This window comes from Corvus kubaryi, unplaced genomic scaffold, assembly GCF_017639235.1.
Source record: "Corvus kubaryi isolate FWS band 111438036 unplaced genomic scaffold, C.kubaryi_AGA036_p1.0 37292, whole genome shotgun sequence".
Classification (NCBI taxonomy): Eukaryota; Metazoa; Chordata; class Aves; order Passeriformes; family Corvidae; genus Corvus; species Corvus kubaryi.
Genome location: NW_024581091.1, coordinates 703,918 through 719,677, shown reverse-complemented (window position 1 = coordinate 719,677; position 15,760 = coordinate 703,918). Strand labels below are relative to the sequence as shown.

Here is a 15,760-nt window from a genome sequence, read left to right as displayed (position 1 = left end):
GAAACTTGACTTCCTCACTACTTGATGACATATGACAAGTGACACACAGCAATAAATCATTCAGAATAAATCAGTCAGTGTGTTCAGACCCTGGTCTTGAACAGCTCCCCCTTTTTTTCTGGTGGAATAAGAAGGATGTTCCTGTCAGTCAGAGCTTGGAGCACTCTGTGCACTTAGAGCACCGTACAGGAAAGGGGAGAGTAGAACTGAACGGTCTCAGGCCATTTCTTTGGTTGGACTAACAGGTGAATGAGTTATTCTTGTGATTCCACTTGGCTGTCAGGGCTTTGAAGCTCAGCATAACGGGAATCAGTAAAAACTTGGCACATATGTAGTAGTATTTATCTTAAAATATGTGTTGCAGCTGTGGGGTGTCACATGGCTGTGCTTCTTGGTGTAAGCCTGTGGCTGGTGTACTACATCTCCTGAAAGCAGAAAGTTGCCATAACAACTGAATGAAATCAATTAGAGTAATAAGCAATTAAAATCTTATCCTTAGTGTTGCATAAACATAGCATTTTACTCATGAATTATTGGTGATCTTGCCTCTAGACCTGTACGTTCTAGTTCTGATTTGCAATCTCAACCATTTTTGAATTAATGAAGCATTTAATTTGTCCTTCAAAGAGTGCTGGTGGGGGTTTTTTTTGGCCATGGCAAGTAGGTTCTTCATCAGAGATGTGAACACTGTTAAACATCTAAATGGAAGAAATGTTTGTGATGGGATTTCCAGAGCTCGGCACTGGCTTTGTTTCCACCCCGTGAAGTCAAGGAGAAGAGTAGCCTGTGGTCTAGGGAAATTTTGTCCTGGGCCTAGCAAGGCAAAGGCAGCTCCTTCCTCTGTCACACACTTCCTCGTTGACCTTCTGTGTATTCCTGAGCCTCTTGCTTCCTTTGTTCCCCTTCAGTAGAACAAAGCCAGGAATAGCTCCTTGCTGTAGTGCTTGGTTGTCAAGGATAAATCAGCTCGAAGCAGGGAATGGCAGAGCTGTTGTGGAAAGGTTGGATGTGCAAGGGCCCGTGGGGAAGCAGGCTTTGCAGACTGTTGGCTTTGCAAGGGCCTGTAGGCTCGTTCTGCAAGGATTTTGCGTGGCTGTGGGTCAAATGTTTCAAAGGTCAGAGTGCAGTTTATAATCCCGAGTCTCCAAGGAACTTTTGAAAACATGTCTGCGGTCTGAATAGCGGTCTTGTCATGTACAGTGGCTGAGTCAGGGATTTAGGAAGCCTTTGGCATCCAGAGCTCAATTATTAACTCTGGTAGGGAGCAAAAGGACTGGAGGCGATCCCTGGCTTTGTCCTGGCAGGATGACAGAAGCCAAGGCCGGTGGTCTGAGGGATTGTGCTGCAGACGATCTGAAGCTGGGTGTGGTGTCTGTGCCAGCTCTTTGCCCGAGATACTGGCACAGTGCGCCCACAGGTGATCTGTGTGGTGCCTTGTGCTCTCCTAAGCTTTTATGGTTCCATTAAATGTAATCCTGCCACCTTTATCCTGCCTGAGCAATCGGGAAAAGGCACGCAGTCGGTGCTGTAAATGCAGCGTGAGCTGTGTGTATCAGTTGAGAAATAAAACGTGGCTCCTTTGAAGGAATTTGGGTTGATTCTGTTCTCAGGATGTGCACTTGGATTGGTTACCTCTCCAGCCTCCCACTGCTGTTGGAGTATTCTTACCAGTCCAAGTTGGGGATTCACTCTTGCAATGTCTGATTCCCTGTTAGTTTTCAGGGTGTTTTCTTTAACACCAAACATGTGATGATGTGTTCTCCTCTGATCCATATGCAGGGACACTGTGTGGCTCCTAGTGCCTGTGAAAACATGGATTTCTGCTCCAGTGGGAAAAACCTGTGCACTTTATCGCGCCAGGCAATGAGGAAGGCACAGTCAGTCATGCAACGTGTCAAGTGCTTTTCCATAGTTAGCCGAGTGCTGAACAGCTGTTGCAGCTGTACCTAGTGTGTGATTTTCAATATAAAAGATGGGGATGGCTTTGGATTTCTGTGGGAAGCAGCTGAAGGCTTGCTTGACTATTAACTAAAGTCCTATTTACTCTGTATTGATGTACATTTTAATGGTGTTTATCTGGAAATTTTCAGTACTGCCACACTTGTTGGAGAGAGACTGTGCAATGCAGAATTCACTAACTCTCCTACTCTGTTTAACGGGCTTTGCCCGCAGTTGCCATGGAAGCCTTGCCTTTGGCATGCCCTTTGGATTCATCCCTGAACAAAAGGTGCACCTGGAGTCACAGGGCTGCACTCTTCCTACGCAGCTTTGTGTCCTCAGAGGGTTAAAGCCCTGCTGGCTCTGGTCATAAATCATTTTCTGCTTCACTGGGGTCAAAGCTTTCATGTTCCTCTTCCTTTAGATCCTTCCAGGCCCTTCTTTCAGATGCTGCAGCACGTGGGGCATTTCAGTCTGCACTGGGCATCGCTCGATATTGCTGCTCTGGGATCAGTTTATATCTTTTGGCATCATTTCTCGAGCTGGGAGCAGGGAGTGTCTTATTTTAATAAGCAGTAGTAGGTGGCAGTGCTCTGTCACCCCTCAGCTGATGCCCTGTGTGCCTTGTTACATAAAAGGCAAATAAAATGCTTTGTGAAATGTCTTGCTCCTGAGAGGTGTTGGGTCATCAGCTCTGGAGATCAAAGTCCTTTTTTCAAGTGGCTGACATCAGCACACACTTTGGTGTCCTTCCTCTTGTCCCTGCCTCAAACCCAACCTCAAGAGGCTGTGTTCGGAGAAGCGTGTCTGGGCTATGGAAATTTACCCGGCTCAGTGAAGCTGCTTTCCCACCAGCTTGGAAAACCCCTCACATCTCTGTGCCAGCTTGGGCCTGGTCATTTGTCAGGCTCAGTCTTGTGCTGTCACCTTGGCTACGGAACAGTGAAAGGGCTGGATTAGTCCTTGTGGTGTTGTGTCACTCAGGGATACCAGGACTCACTTTTTCTGGAAAACTTGAAGCAGGGAGCTACACAGGCTGGCTTTCACCACAGATCTTTCGACACATTCACAATAAATGTTTAGTCTGGACCACATCCAGTCTGTGGTCCAGCTGCCAGTCCACCTTGTGGGATCCTGGAAGCACCTCACCCAGGCTGGCAGGTCACCTGTCACCTCCACCAGTAACTTGGGCAGGGGTCCCACTGTGTGGTTTGCTCTTGGAGCAGGGATTGCTCCTTCAACAAGATGCATACAGGTATGGAATTCCTTGAAAAGTACTGCTCAAGTAGGACTGATCAAGTTCCCAGCAGAGGGGGTTTAGGGAGGTTATTTGGATTGCCAGACAGGAGCAGCATTTTTCCTCTTATGTGCGGAGGGGGTGATGTTTCCAGTCGCTGCACACCTCCATCTGCCTCTACTTTCTGAAGAGATTTATAAGCTCCAAAACTCAGGTCTTGTACATTTTAGGGTTATCCCAGGGAAGATTTTGGATATAAAATACCTAATCAGCACCTGGGTTTTGCAAATGTTAACTTGAGCAAGTTCTTCTCTTTAGTAAAAGGTTTTTGGAAACAAACAAGCAAAGTTGTCCTGCCTTCCTGTGGGCTAAATGAAAACAAAGTCAGAATGCTCCTGAACTTCAGGAAGTCTGAGATTCAAATCTGCACTCGGAGCCTGGGCCGGTCTCTTGATTTCCATTTCAGAAGTGGAAATAACCGTGCCATAGATTGAGCCAGGAGTAATTGGCCAGACCTTGTCTTGACAGAAAGTTTTGAGCAGACAGGTAGAAGCAAAGATCACGAAGTGTGAGATGGAGAATCTCTGACCATTTTATCTCTAGTCACCAGCATTTTTAGAGCTGAGTGGCAGTGCAGGGGCGAGGATCTAGGCTGGAGCATGATTTCCAGGGAGTGGGGGTTTAGTGAAAGCCATTTCCTAGGCTTTAGCAAGGCCAGAGAAAGAAAGTCAGATTCTCTGGGTATAAGAGTTTATCATTAAAGGCCTGAAAATAAACTATTCCAAACACATTTGGAAAGGTACCTGAGTGTGATGGCTTATTTGAACCTCGTGATACCATTTCCATGCCCTTCTGGGGAAAAGGCACCTCCCTGACGGATAAATCATCCAGGACAGAGGTTTTCAAGTGCAGCCTCCAGGGTGCTGGAGGCTTGACAAGCCTCTGCGTGCAGCCTGTCAGGGGATTTCTTTTAAACCAAGGCATTGTGTTTGTCTGGGGTATTTGTTGCACTGTGGATGAAGGAGACGTGGCCCAGGCCTGGCAGCCCCCGATAGAGAGGGGGACTGTGAATGGGACTAATCCTATGGGGGGGCTTTTCCTAGAGAGAACCTGCTACCGCTTTGAATATAGGCAGTTTGAATATTTTTCAGTGCATACTGATGGTTTTAGTGACTTTTCTGAGCTCTGTTTCTGGCTGCCTCTGTCCTGGGTAACCTGCCACAAAGCAGCTGGAATAGTGAGAAACCACCTCTTTTGCAGTGTGCATCCTCTTTGTCATGGTTAGGGAAAAACAAGCTCAGAGCTGCATCTGTGTGGAAATACGAACGACTTGGAGAAGTCCGGCTGCGGAGCCCCTTCAGCCCTCAGGGCTGCGTAAAATGGGTCACTGGGAGTGTGTGAGCAGAATGAAAGGAAAGAGGAGAGCCTGTTAATCCTGGGCTTTTTTGGCTCCTTGGGCACGCATTTAATGTTAAACTCCTTTCTGACTTCAGGGATTAGCAGGTGTTAAAAAGCTCTGCTACAAAGAGGGGAGAGAGCAGCCGGGCATAAGTGAAAGGGTACTCCTATGCCTGTGAAAGCAGCAGTGATGTAGCAATTTTACTGAAACATTTGAGAAGAGGTGGCAGAAGCCTCTGGGAGAGGACTCAGAGGGTAAAATGTCAGTAACTCGTCTTCTTCTCATTAGCTCAACTCATTTCCACCTGCTGCCCATCACCGGGTAGCTGAGGGAGGCAGGGAAAGACGCTTCCCCCCCCAGCTCCTCAGGTGGGAATGCTTTGCAAGGAATTGGGCAGTGTGGCAGTTCCCAGCTGAGCCCAGGTGCAGAGGCTGCCCTTGCAGCGAGCTTCCTCCTTCTTGTGGGAGACCCCGGGACCACCTTTCTTAGCAGAGAGGCATGGGAAGCACAGTCTGGCTCCAGAGGTGTCAGGGCTCTTGCTTCACTGCTCTTCTCACAGTTACTGATAGCAGTCACACTTCCATGTGTAAGTACACACAGTTTTTCTAATTGTTTTGCTGTTGTTTATTCTGGTGGCTCCTACTGAGTTGCAACAGGAGCTTGTTTATTCACTGAAATATGCCTTGGCCTCACCTTGTTTCAGGGGCAAGCAGAAGTCTCTATTTTCACAGTGTTTCTCTTGGCCAGGCGTTGTTAGGCAGTACTTTGAAGAACACAGGCTGGTTGGTGTCAGGGCAACTTGTCAGGGAAGCAGTTGAGTTGAAATTTACTCTTTGTTAGAGTTCTGTGCCAACAGCAGTTTTCTAAATGGTTGAAAAGATGGTCTTAAGGGAAGAGTTGGTTTTCCCTAATGAAGTTGCAATGTGGAGAGCAGCTGTTAGCCTGTTGTGAACCTGTAGCAACAGCCTTTTGGGTTTTTTGTGTTTTGTTTCTTTGGGTTTGCTCTTTCTGGGGAGACGTGTAAGATTTTGTGTGCCTGACCAGTCTTGTCATGCTGGAAGTAGACGGATAATGAGAGATTGAGTGGATGGAGGAGCCGAGCCAGGATTCTGCTTTTTCCACGCAAACTTTCCCATTGTGTCTTTGAACCAGCCTGTCTTTGTCGGTGAACCATTGTCTACAGAGCAGCGCCTTGGGGTTAGGACAGCATTTTTCCTTCAGTTTTAAATACTTGTAACTTGAAGCTGTGGCTGCCCCATCCCTGGAAGCATCCAAGGCCAGGTTGGATGGGGCTTGGAGCAACCTGGGATAGTGGAAGGTGGAGCTGCGTGATGTTTAAGTCCTTTCCAACACAAACCAGTCTGTGATTCTATGTGCAAGTGGCTGTAGTGGGCCTCTGCTGTGACTCTGAAATGCAAGAACTTAACTCTAGTTACGTGCTCCTCAAAAGAAGGTTTTTTCTGTAGGTGTGGTAGGAACGTGGGCTTGAGGTTGGGCAGGAGGGTGACTAACCTTAGGAGAGGCTGGGGAGGGAAGGTGTGAGTGTGCTGCTGTTTATGCAAACACCCTGATAGCTCGAGCACTTCAGAAAATAGCATAGAAACAGAGGAAATATCACCTGGAAATATCACCTGGGCAGGGCAAATAGCTGTGGCGTTACCGGTGAGGAGGTGGGACTGTGATGGCTCGGGAGCTGACACAGAGGTGTGATTGGGTCTGCACCTTCACCTGGATTGCCCTGGTCTGAAGGAGAGGAGGAGGGAGGGGGGGGAGGTGGGCATGGCTGAGAGGATGTGTCAGCAGGAGCCTGGCACGGAGATGATGCAGGGGCAGTGACGGGCAGCACATCTGCCTCCTCTCTGAACACAGCTGTGCCACCTTGGAGCTGCGAGAGAGCTGGAATGGGGGGTGTGTGACCTCCTGCACATCATCACATGTCTGATGGCATCCAGGCAGGATGCAGTACCCTTCCTCTCCTTGCCTGGAGCAGTGCAGGCACAATCCTGGGGCTGATACAGCTGGAGTAGCAAAAATATCTCAATGGCATTTAGGACTGTGACCTTTAAACACTTCCACAGGCTGACCCAACAGCACAGAAAACACTTTGGGTGAGGCAGGGCTCGATGGAGATGTGCTGTGAATCACACTCATGTTGCTGTTGGTCTCTCAGTCCCAGGCATGTGAGTTTGGGACAGATAAACACAATTTCCTTTAGTATGACGAATTCAACTGGGGAGGGCCCATTGCAGTTGTCTCTGAAGGCTTGGATGAGTGTTGAAGCAGTGGGATAGACTTAAAGCATTGGTTTGCATTGGCTGTCATTTCCCAAGTATTAAAATTCCCAGCTTTTGAAGACATTTGGCATGGAAGTGCATTTTATCCACTCTCCCTGCAAAGCTCTGCATTCTCTCTGCAGAGCAGCTGAATGCCCTCCAGTCCCATGGGGTGGCTTTCCCAGTATCACTCCCCTCCAGCTGGAATGATAACCAGTCATACCAGACAGGAAAATCCAGGCTCAGGATGGCTCGGACATAAGTGTCAGACAGGCTGGTTAGATCTGCCAGTCTCCAGGGCTGGATGCTTCCTAGGAGGCAGCTTCCATGAGCCCTGGGGAAAATGCTGCCCCTTTCCACAGGCTCTCTGTCCTTTATCTTTCCTCTCTGCAAAAGTGTGGCACTGCAGGCTGGTACCCGTGCTACCTTTTAGCAAATTAGCATCCAGCAGTGTCTTGGGGGAAGTGTGTCTGCAGGATGCCAAACCCAGGAGAAGTTAGGAAAGATGTTTGCCCTGAGCTCTGCTAAACTTGGATGCTATCGTCACTCCTCTTTGGGATTCAGTAAAGAGTTCCCAACTGTGTGCTCTCCCAGGATTTAACCGTGAACAGGGTGGGATCACACACAAAACTGATACAAGGGGGCAGCCTGTGCTCTGCTCGTCCAGCGGCTCCCAGTGGGAAGCCTCAGCTGTTGTGTTTCTGGACTTGTGTCACACTTAACAGCTTCCAGCTGTTCCCAGGTGTGCGGCTGAACGGTCTCAGGCTCCTGTCTCAGCTTAGGACTGCTTCACCTCCCCGCTTTCCAGCTGGGAACAGAGCCAGGGCACACATGCTGGAAAGGCATGGCACATCAGCTTGCATCTTCATGCCTCTGGCAAAACTCTAGGTACGCCAACAACACGTCTCTGGCGTTGGGAAGACAGGAGTGATGTAGATTTCATCGAGTCCCCCAGCCATGCAGGAGAAAGAAGGCAACATTGAGGGTGATCGGTGCAGCAATCTTCCTCAAGGTCCCTTTACATTGCTGCAGGGTCTGTGGGGTCTAACCTGCATTTCTGGATTTCCAGGATGCCTCCATGCCTCTCCCCACCCAAAAACCTCCCTTAAACTCTGCTTTGCTGCAGAACATCAAGACAAGCCAGTTCTGCTACTACTCTTGCCTGGGAATTGAGCAAAGAGCACCAACCTCTGTGTTTTGGGAGAGGAGGAAGCCCTTCTTTGATTTCAGCTCTTACCTCCTCTGTCCTTCTCCAGGTCTGAGTTCTGGTGGTTCAGAAATGCTTCTGAAAGCTGCCTTTCAGGGGAAAAAAGCCCTTCTGTGATGAGAGCAGGCACGTGTAGCACCTACAAAGACGTTAATTCCTTTGTTCTGTACAGTCAATTAGCTCGGATTGTGATCCTCTGCCGGCGATCTTGGGCAGATCCAGTTTTTCCTTGCTAGTCTGCTGTCCGTGACAGTGGTGTGTGCTGCTCTCTAGTGGTCCCGGCTCCGAGCCTGCATGCACTGCAGAATGAGAACCTAGGTGGTGCTTTTTTGATATATATTTATATATATATATATATATATGTTTTAAATTTATTTTTACACAGCTGCCTCGTGCCACGGCAAGCCTAAACCTTGTACGTACACAATTCCAGCATTTAGGCTGCCCACGTGCCCCCAGCCCCAACTTTGAGGCAAGAGGAAAGTCCCTCATTTTGTTGTGCTTAGGTTATGTTGGGAAACGTCTTTCCAAGTGCCTTCCTCGTACTCCACATGGCCAGAACTGCCAGGTGAAATGCTCACTCCTGGCTGCCCCAAACAAGGTGGGAATGTGGGGTGTGGAAGGGAGGGGAGATACCCAAACAGCTTCAGGAATGTTCTGGATCCAGCGCAAGGCTATGCCCTGCGACAGATTTGAGTCTTTAGGCCTTATTAGTTTTCAGGGTGTGTGTCGTAAGTGACAGGCGAGATTAAAGCTGAGGAAAGATCAAAGCGGGTTTCATGGTTTTTATGGCTTTGTGCTTCTTGGTTTCACTTTCATGTGTCTCCCGGAGCCTTTCTTCTCTCCCTGTGCACTGCCCTTTCATCTCCCTCCCCGTTTCCACGTGGCAGGGGGGAGGCTTGGTGACCTTGCAGCCTGGGGCATGGCTTGTGCGCTCGACCCACCTTTCCTTCACCCCCCAAATCTGAGCAATGCTGGATTATTTTAGCCCAGGACAACTCCTTTCAGTATCGATTCTTTCAGCTGCTGAGATTTACGTCCTTTGCAGAAGTTGGGCTGGAGTTTATCTGTCTCTTCCAGGAGCATCTCCGGGTGTGAGGCGCTGAAGTCCAGAGTGCTGATTCGGGGGTGCTGGTTCCAAGAGAAAACTTGACAAGGGGCTTTCCAAGGGGAGGGCTGCTCATTTCATTGGTATTGCAGCTTCCTTCTCCATGACGACCTGGATTTCCCCTCCTTACCATGTGCACTTCTACTTGCTTCTGGAGAGCAGTTGCCCTTGGCTTGGTTTTTTTTTTTTTTTTTTTAATATAAAAGACTCTACTCCTATGGTGGATTGTGGGTGAAATGTGGAGAGAGCATCTTCGCCAAGGGAAAAAAGTAGGGAGACACTTTGCAAGAAGAGGAGGGGCCTCAAAGCCTGAAGTGGACATTAATGAAAATAATGACTCTGGGTGTAAGCCCCAGAGTGATGGTCGAGTTTGGGTCCATTCCTGGCATGTTTTTGCCCTTGTGTGTGGTTGAGGAGAGGCACTGGTTTGCTATGGATGACCTACTGTCTTCTGACTTAACCAGTAGAAAACAGGTCATGGCCATGTCAAGCTCTACCAGAAATAGTAGTTATGGGTTATTCTGCAAGTAATGTGGAGACAACTTAATTTTGGGCTCAACTGAAATGGAAACCACGGGTAACTGGAAAAATAGAAAATGCTTATCCAGACTCTAACCAAACTTTTAGCTGCATTTATCAGGATATCAAACTCCAAGGGGAAGGGGAGGAGACTTTGCTGTAACACTCCTGGAGAGGCTGGTGCCAGGACTGTTGACAAAGTGTTTGCCTGAATGTGCTGCCCAAATAGGAATAACTCAGCTCCAGCAATCACAGCCTTTGAGTTGAGCAGAAACTTCCCGGCTCGTGAAGCAGGGGCTGGATGTAGCTGGAAGAGTTTCAAGGAGCCTGTTTTGGTTTTGTGAATGGACCTGGAGTGCTTCTTCGGTAGCCCCAGAAGGAAGTGCTCAAAGCCAGAGACCTTCCTCCCAGCCAGTGAGGATATGTAGAACATCAGGTTGAAAAGGGGGCAGCAAGGCAAGTTGACAGGCACAGCTCGCTTGCAATGCTCCCAGCCACTGTCCATTGGCTCCCTCCTGTCCGTTGGTTTCCCTCCTCATCCCATTGCTCCACAGCCGGGGGTTGAGCTGTCGCTGTCACACGACGCCCCGATGCAAATGGCCAACGGCACCCGCAGGCTCGGTGGCACCTGCGGCGTCTAGACTGGTTCCTGTGTCCACATGCAAATGTGTGGGGAGGGAGCCAGGCCCATGGCCCCAGTGACATTTTCTGGGAAAGCCCTTGGGTCCCATTCCTGCTTCACATCCTCCGTGCCAGGCAGAAGTGCCATTGAGGAATAACACCGCTTTTCTGCTCGGCGTTGGGTTCGTTTTGGAGTAACTCACACTCGAAATGAGTCGAGAGCTCGAGGGGGTGCTGGGGTGTTCTCCACGGTGCTTTTCTAGTGGCAAGGAGAAGCTGGCACAGCGGTCCGGGGATTTTCTCCTGCACTTGCTCTGTGCCATTTGCATCTCTGGGGTGGCCGGGACATCCCAGAAACTGTCCCCACTCTGGGGTTGGGTGGCGACAATGTCTGTTATTGCTGTCCCTTCGGCAGAAAGCTGCTCCACAGAGGTCCTACGACTCAGGATGGACTGGGGAGGCAGGAATGTTGCATTTACATTTCTTAAAAGTTTTCTTTAGTTTCCCTTGTTCTTGCTGGCAGCCTTTCTCCATCTTCCTTATCCGATCTCTCTTACCGTATTCCCTTCTTTAGCCCTCAGCACGCCAAATACTTTTAAAGATGCCAGAGCAGGTTTCTTAATCGCTTGCAGAGGTGTCACACCACTTTGCTGTCTCCAAAAAGGAGCCAAACCTACGATTTTGTCCCCTTGCATCACCAGCAAGTTGTGCATCTTCACTTGAAGACAGCAAGTAACAGTGAGCTTGATGTGTTGCTCATCCAGCCTAAATTTGGACTGATTTCGTTAGGCTTTGGCTAATTCTGGTGCTCTCGTGTTGACGCTGAAATATGTGTGGGTTTCAGGTTTCCCGGGTTTCAGCAGGAGGCATCTTTATCTTTGAAGCAGGTGAAGGACCACAAACCACAGTGGTGAAGATTCACTGCAGTTGGGGTTTTTGGGGGATAATTGTTTAAAAAAAAAACCCAGTTTTTTTTTCTTTTCTCTCCTGCAAGGAGCCCTGAGTGAGTTGTGGGGAAAGGAGGGGTAAGCTGAAAAATCACTCTCTCAAAACAATGGTTTCAGAGAGGCTGAGAGGTTTGTTTGCTGCAGATGTCTCTGATGCAGCCTCTTGTGAATCCTCCCTGAAGAGCTGGCATCTCCATGGCATTGACGTCAGGGTTGGGTTTCTGCCTGTCCTGGTAAATGTGGAAAAGGTTTTCCATGTGGCCTTTAGATGCTATTTGCACCACTGTTTCTTGGAAGTTTCTGATTTAGGTACCATGGGCAGGATTCAGCAGGTGTAAAAAATACTACAAAAATCCAATTAAAATTAGATAAAAAATTAATTAAATTAAAATCTTGCCTGTACGGGGGCAGCTGCTGCAGAAAATGGAGAAGCTGTGAGGGTGCTCTGTATGTGTTTCAGTTGATGCTGGCCTGGATGCAGCCACACATCCCTACATGAGGGCCACTCTTGTGAATTCCTGGCATCCAGGAAGCAGTCAGCTTAAATATAGTCACGGGTCACATCCTCACTCTGCTTCTCCCTTTGCAGAATTTACCACTCGTTGTGCAGAAATACTGGCCACCGCCACAACTGCGGTTTTTCCTTCTGAGAAAACACCACAGTGTTCATCAATTACACGTTACTCATCCATCACAGTACCGTGGCTGCTGCCGAGCCCCTTCACAGACCCTCTCGAAATCCAGCCAGCTGATGTTTCTGTGGCTCCTGCTCCTTTCCAGGGTAGGCAGGAGGCGGACACCTGCGCTGCGGCCACAAATCAGGGACATGATCTGGCTCATCTTGGTCTGTCCATTGCGTGTGTCCAGGGATAATTTTCCTCTTGTACCAATTTCGTTAAACACTGCCAGCAATGCTGTTGGATTCCCCAGTCCTGGAAGAGCACCGGCTGAATGCTCCAGCTCCATCTTTTCCACAGTGCAGCTCTGGGGAAAGTTGCTTTCACTTCTCTTGTTTTTTCCCAGCTCTAAAAAGCAGGATCATTTCAAAGCCAGGAACTTCAGAAAGATTTTCAGATGATTTTTATGCCTCCACAGCAGTTTGCATAGGTGACCAGTCATCTCTCCTGATATGCCTTTCCCACCATTTTTTCCAAGAGACTCCCACCACAACCCAGCAAGACCAGTCCTTGTTTAGGTTCCTTGTAATAACTCTCTGCAAGGAAATTGAAAACTCTGAAAGGATCGAATAAAAATCAGTTTTGAGGCCATCTCCTCTTTCACTGCCGTGACAGCAAGGCACTCATTCTTTCCGTAGGACTTTGGGAATAGCTCATGGAAGTTGTCTCTGGCCTCTCTGTGACCCTCGTGTCCAGGGAGTTAAACTCTTTAATTGTCCCCTGGACAAGCACTTCACAAGACTTTTGGACCTATGTCAGAGGAAAAACTGAGATTTTCAAGGAGAGATGCGCAGCTTGAGTTTGAGTGGAAGACCTTTTTTTTTTTTAATTTACCATTTTATTGCTGTATAAAATGCTGATGTGATTTGAGAGCTCCAAATTACAACATTATCACGCAACCACATCTCTTTTCTTCTGCCCTCTTCCTTCCTCCTTGCCTCGCCGCATGTCCTGTTCCCCTTTTGCTTCCCGACTGGTGACTTAGCCAACTTCATTCAGGGCAAAGCCCCCGTTCCACCAACACTGGAGGGCACGGGGTGCTTCTGTGGCCATCCTGGGTGTGTTACTCACTTGGCAAGCGTGGAATTTGAAAGAGCTGAGTGGAAACATAGAGCAGAGAGGTAGTGATTTTTTTTCCACGGCATGGTGTGAGGCGTTTTCACTGATGAGAGAGGCAGCAAAAATAGCATGGGGAAAATATAGCCCCAAGAAAGAAATATGTAAATGTCTGAGTACACTAAAAACCCCCCTGCTTAGTCAGGGGCTTGTGCTCTGCTTTTATTCTGGGGGTTTTTTTGTGGCTGAGGGGGAATGAAGGGTGATGTGGGTAGAAACCCACAAGAAACAAGGCGTGGGGGAGATCGTGTGGGGAATCCAAACGTTGCACTCCGTCCCAATGGCTGGTTTTAATTAATAATATTGGCAATTGAGCTTCTGGGCTGGCTGTGGGGAGCATCTGAGAAATGACATCACCTGTCTCCGTGCTCCGCCGGCCGGGTGTGACTGCCGAGGTGTGAATTTCGTGCCTGTGTCGGAGCGTGACCCTCCCCAATAAATAGGGGTGTTTGTGCGCCTAGTTCCGCAGAGCGTCTCCGGGGCTGAGCCTTCCCTGAGGATGGGAGCGCCGGCTGGGGTGGGGACGGGAGCCCCCCTGCTCCCATGGCTGCTGCTGCTGCTGCTGGTGATGTCCCACTCTGTCCACGCAGGTGAGCTCCAGGTGGCTTTGCTGGCATCACCCGCGTCCTGCGCCCCGAGGGACTGGGGGAGCTTGGGATCCTCCTGCCTGTTTAGCCGAGGGCTTGCCTTGTAGCCAGGGAAGAAGTACGACCATCCTTTGCAGGGGTTCGGTTCAGCTTTCGCGAACAGTATGGGAGCAGGGAGCTGAGGTAGAGGTGCAGGTGGCAGCTTCTCACTGTGGTCCCTGCAGTGGTGTCAGTGAAAACATGGGAAGGGAAACTTCCTTTAGCTCCCGGAGTTGCTGCACCCCTAACGGCGCTGTCTGTGCCTGTAAGTTGCCACCTTCTCTCTCTCTCAGCCATCCTGGAGGTGAACGGGAACCTGAGCTGTAGGTGTGCCAAGACAACCTCGGAATACATCAGTCCCAAGAAATACGAGAGCATTGAGATAAGGCCTGTGGGCAGCAGCTGCAGGCGCATGGAGATCATGTAAGTGCCGTGGGCTCTGCTGCTGCCACCATCTCGCTTCTCCACCGCCTTGCTGGAAATGAAACCTTTCCAAAAATGCCACCAGCTCACTTGCTGAGAAACATAAGGTGCAGAAACACAAGTCCCCAGGGCCTAAAGGAATCTTTCTGGCAGGGGAAAATGTACTTTCCTCGTGCTGGAGCAGGGGGTGTTTGCAGCTTGGAGGAAGCGCTTCCTCAGACACTGAGTCAGCATGAGCCGTAATGAATCTTCCCAAATTTTTGTAGCTGCTCGGTGTTGATACATTTGTAAAGCTCCAGAAAAAGTTGTCTTTGAACAATGTTCTGGGCTTCAAGTTTCTGCTCCGTGTTGGAATGTCTTGCGTCTTGCTTGTTCCCGGCTGTGTTGTGGCTTCCTCTGTCTCTGGCGGCTTTCTAGAATTGCTGGCACTGTGAGTGAAAGCTGAGTCTTCCCCATCAGCTCTGGCTGCTTGAATCCCTGCCTTTGGAGGGGACAGGAATGCTCAGGAACTCTCCTTGCATTTCAGAATTAAATTAAGAACCTCAGGGAAGGTGTGTGTGAATCCCGAAGCCCCTTGGGTAAAGAAGCTGCTGAAGCGCATTGCCAGCACGTAAGTTGTTCGATGGAAACCCCTGTGGCTCAGGTGGCCCCAGACAGCATCCCAGCACATCCATGGTTCTAGGAAGCTCTCATGGGCCCAGGAGCTCTCACAGGGGCTGCTGCTGTCCAAAGGACCCACTTACAAAGTGACGAGGGGCAGCTCTTTGCTGTGCAAAGCAGTGTTCAGACCAACGTCACCTATCTGTGGGTCTCCCTGGCTTACGCACAGTGCTGCGCTTCCAACCCATTTTGGGGGAAAAACCATGAGGGGAGCAGTGGCAGGAGCATGGTTTGCTCATGGCAGATGCAGTAGTGTGTTGATGCTGGGCTGGGAAAGTTGCCCTCCTTCGTTGTGCCTGTGCTGGGTTTGTGGCCATCCCGGCGAGCGATGCCCACCCCGGGGAAGCGGCAGCGACTTCCCTCGGCTGAGGCAGGAGCTTCCTCTCCCGGACCCGCTTTTCTCTGAGTTCACATATTTCTCCTCCTTCTGCTTTTCACAGGAAGAAAAGATAAGTTTCCTGCTAAGGAAGTTGCTGCCCAGAGCCCCGAGGCGGGCTGGCGGATGATGCCCAGGTGTGCAGACCTGGCTGCTCCTCACTTTGGCCTCGCTTCATCCCCTTCCCGAAAGCCCCACATCTGGCTCTGGTGGCAGTGGCAGTGGGGAGGGTGGCTCACTGCTGGCCCAAGCCCCATGGCAAGTTTGTGGGGGTGTTTTCCCCTGCTCTTGGTCCCTGGATCAGTGTGAATATGGATCCTTCATTTATTTAGCTGCCTGTGGACTGTGAAGCCGTTCCCTGTCAGGGGCTGCTCCTGCTTCTTTAGGAATGACTTCGTGACTCTTTCCATGTGAAGTGCTCAGTGACAATGTGTGTGTCTGGGGGTTGTGTGGCACAGTGTGGCATGTCCTGTCCCGAGAGCTCAAGCCCAATAAAATTCAGGATTTTTCCTTCTGTTTTATTTTCCCTGGATCTCCTGGCTTTGAAGCAGTGTATGACATAGAATCATAGGACAGCTTGGGTTAGAAGTGACCTCAAAGCCTGTCCAGTCCCACCCCCTGCCGTGGGCAGGG

At 49.7% G+C, this 15,760-nt stretch overlaps 1 protein-coding gene across 1 annotated transcript; it reads left to right on the top strand.

The window, feature by feature from the left end:
• Positions 1 to 8,498: 8,498 nt before the first annotated feature.
• LOC121663969 (interleukin-8-like) lies at positions 8,499 to 15,659 on the top strand. The gene is made up of 4 exons (XM_042026880.1): positions 8,499 to 13,632; positions 13,962 to 14,091; positions 14,618 to 14,701; positions 15,192 to 15,659. Exons 1-4 carry the CDS (start codon positions 13,542 to 13,544, stop codon positions 15,202 to 15,204), a joined length of 318 nt encoding a protein of 105 aa, XP_041882814.1. The 5' UTR covers positions 8,499 to 13,541; the 3' UTR covers positions 15,205 to 15,659.
• Positions 15,660 to 15,760: the final 101 nt, after the last annotated feature.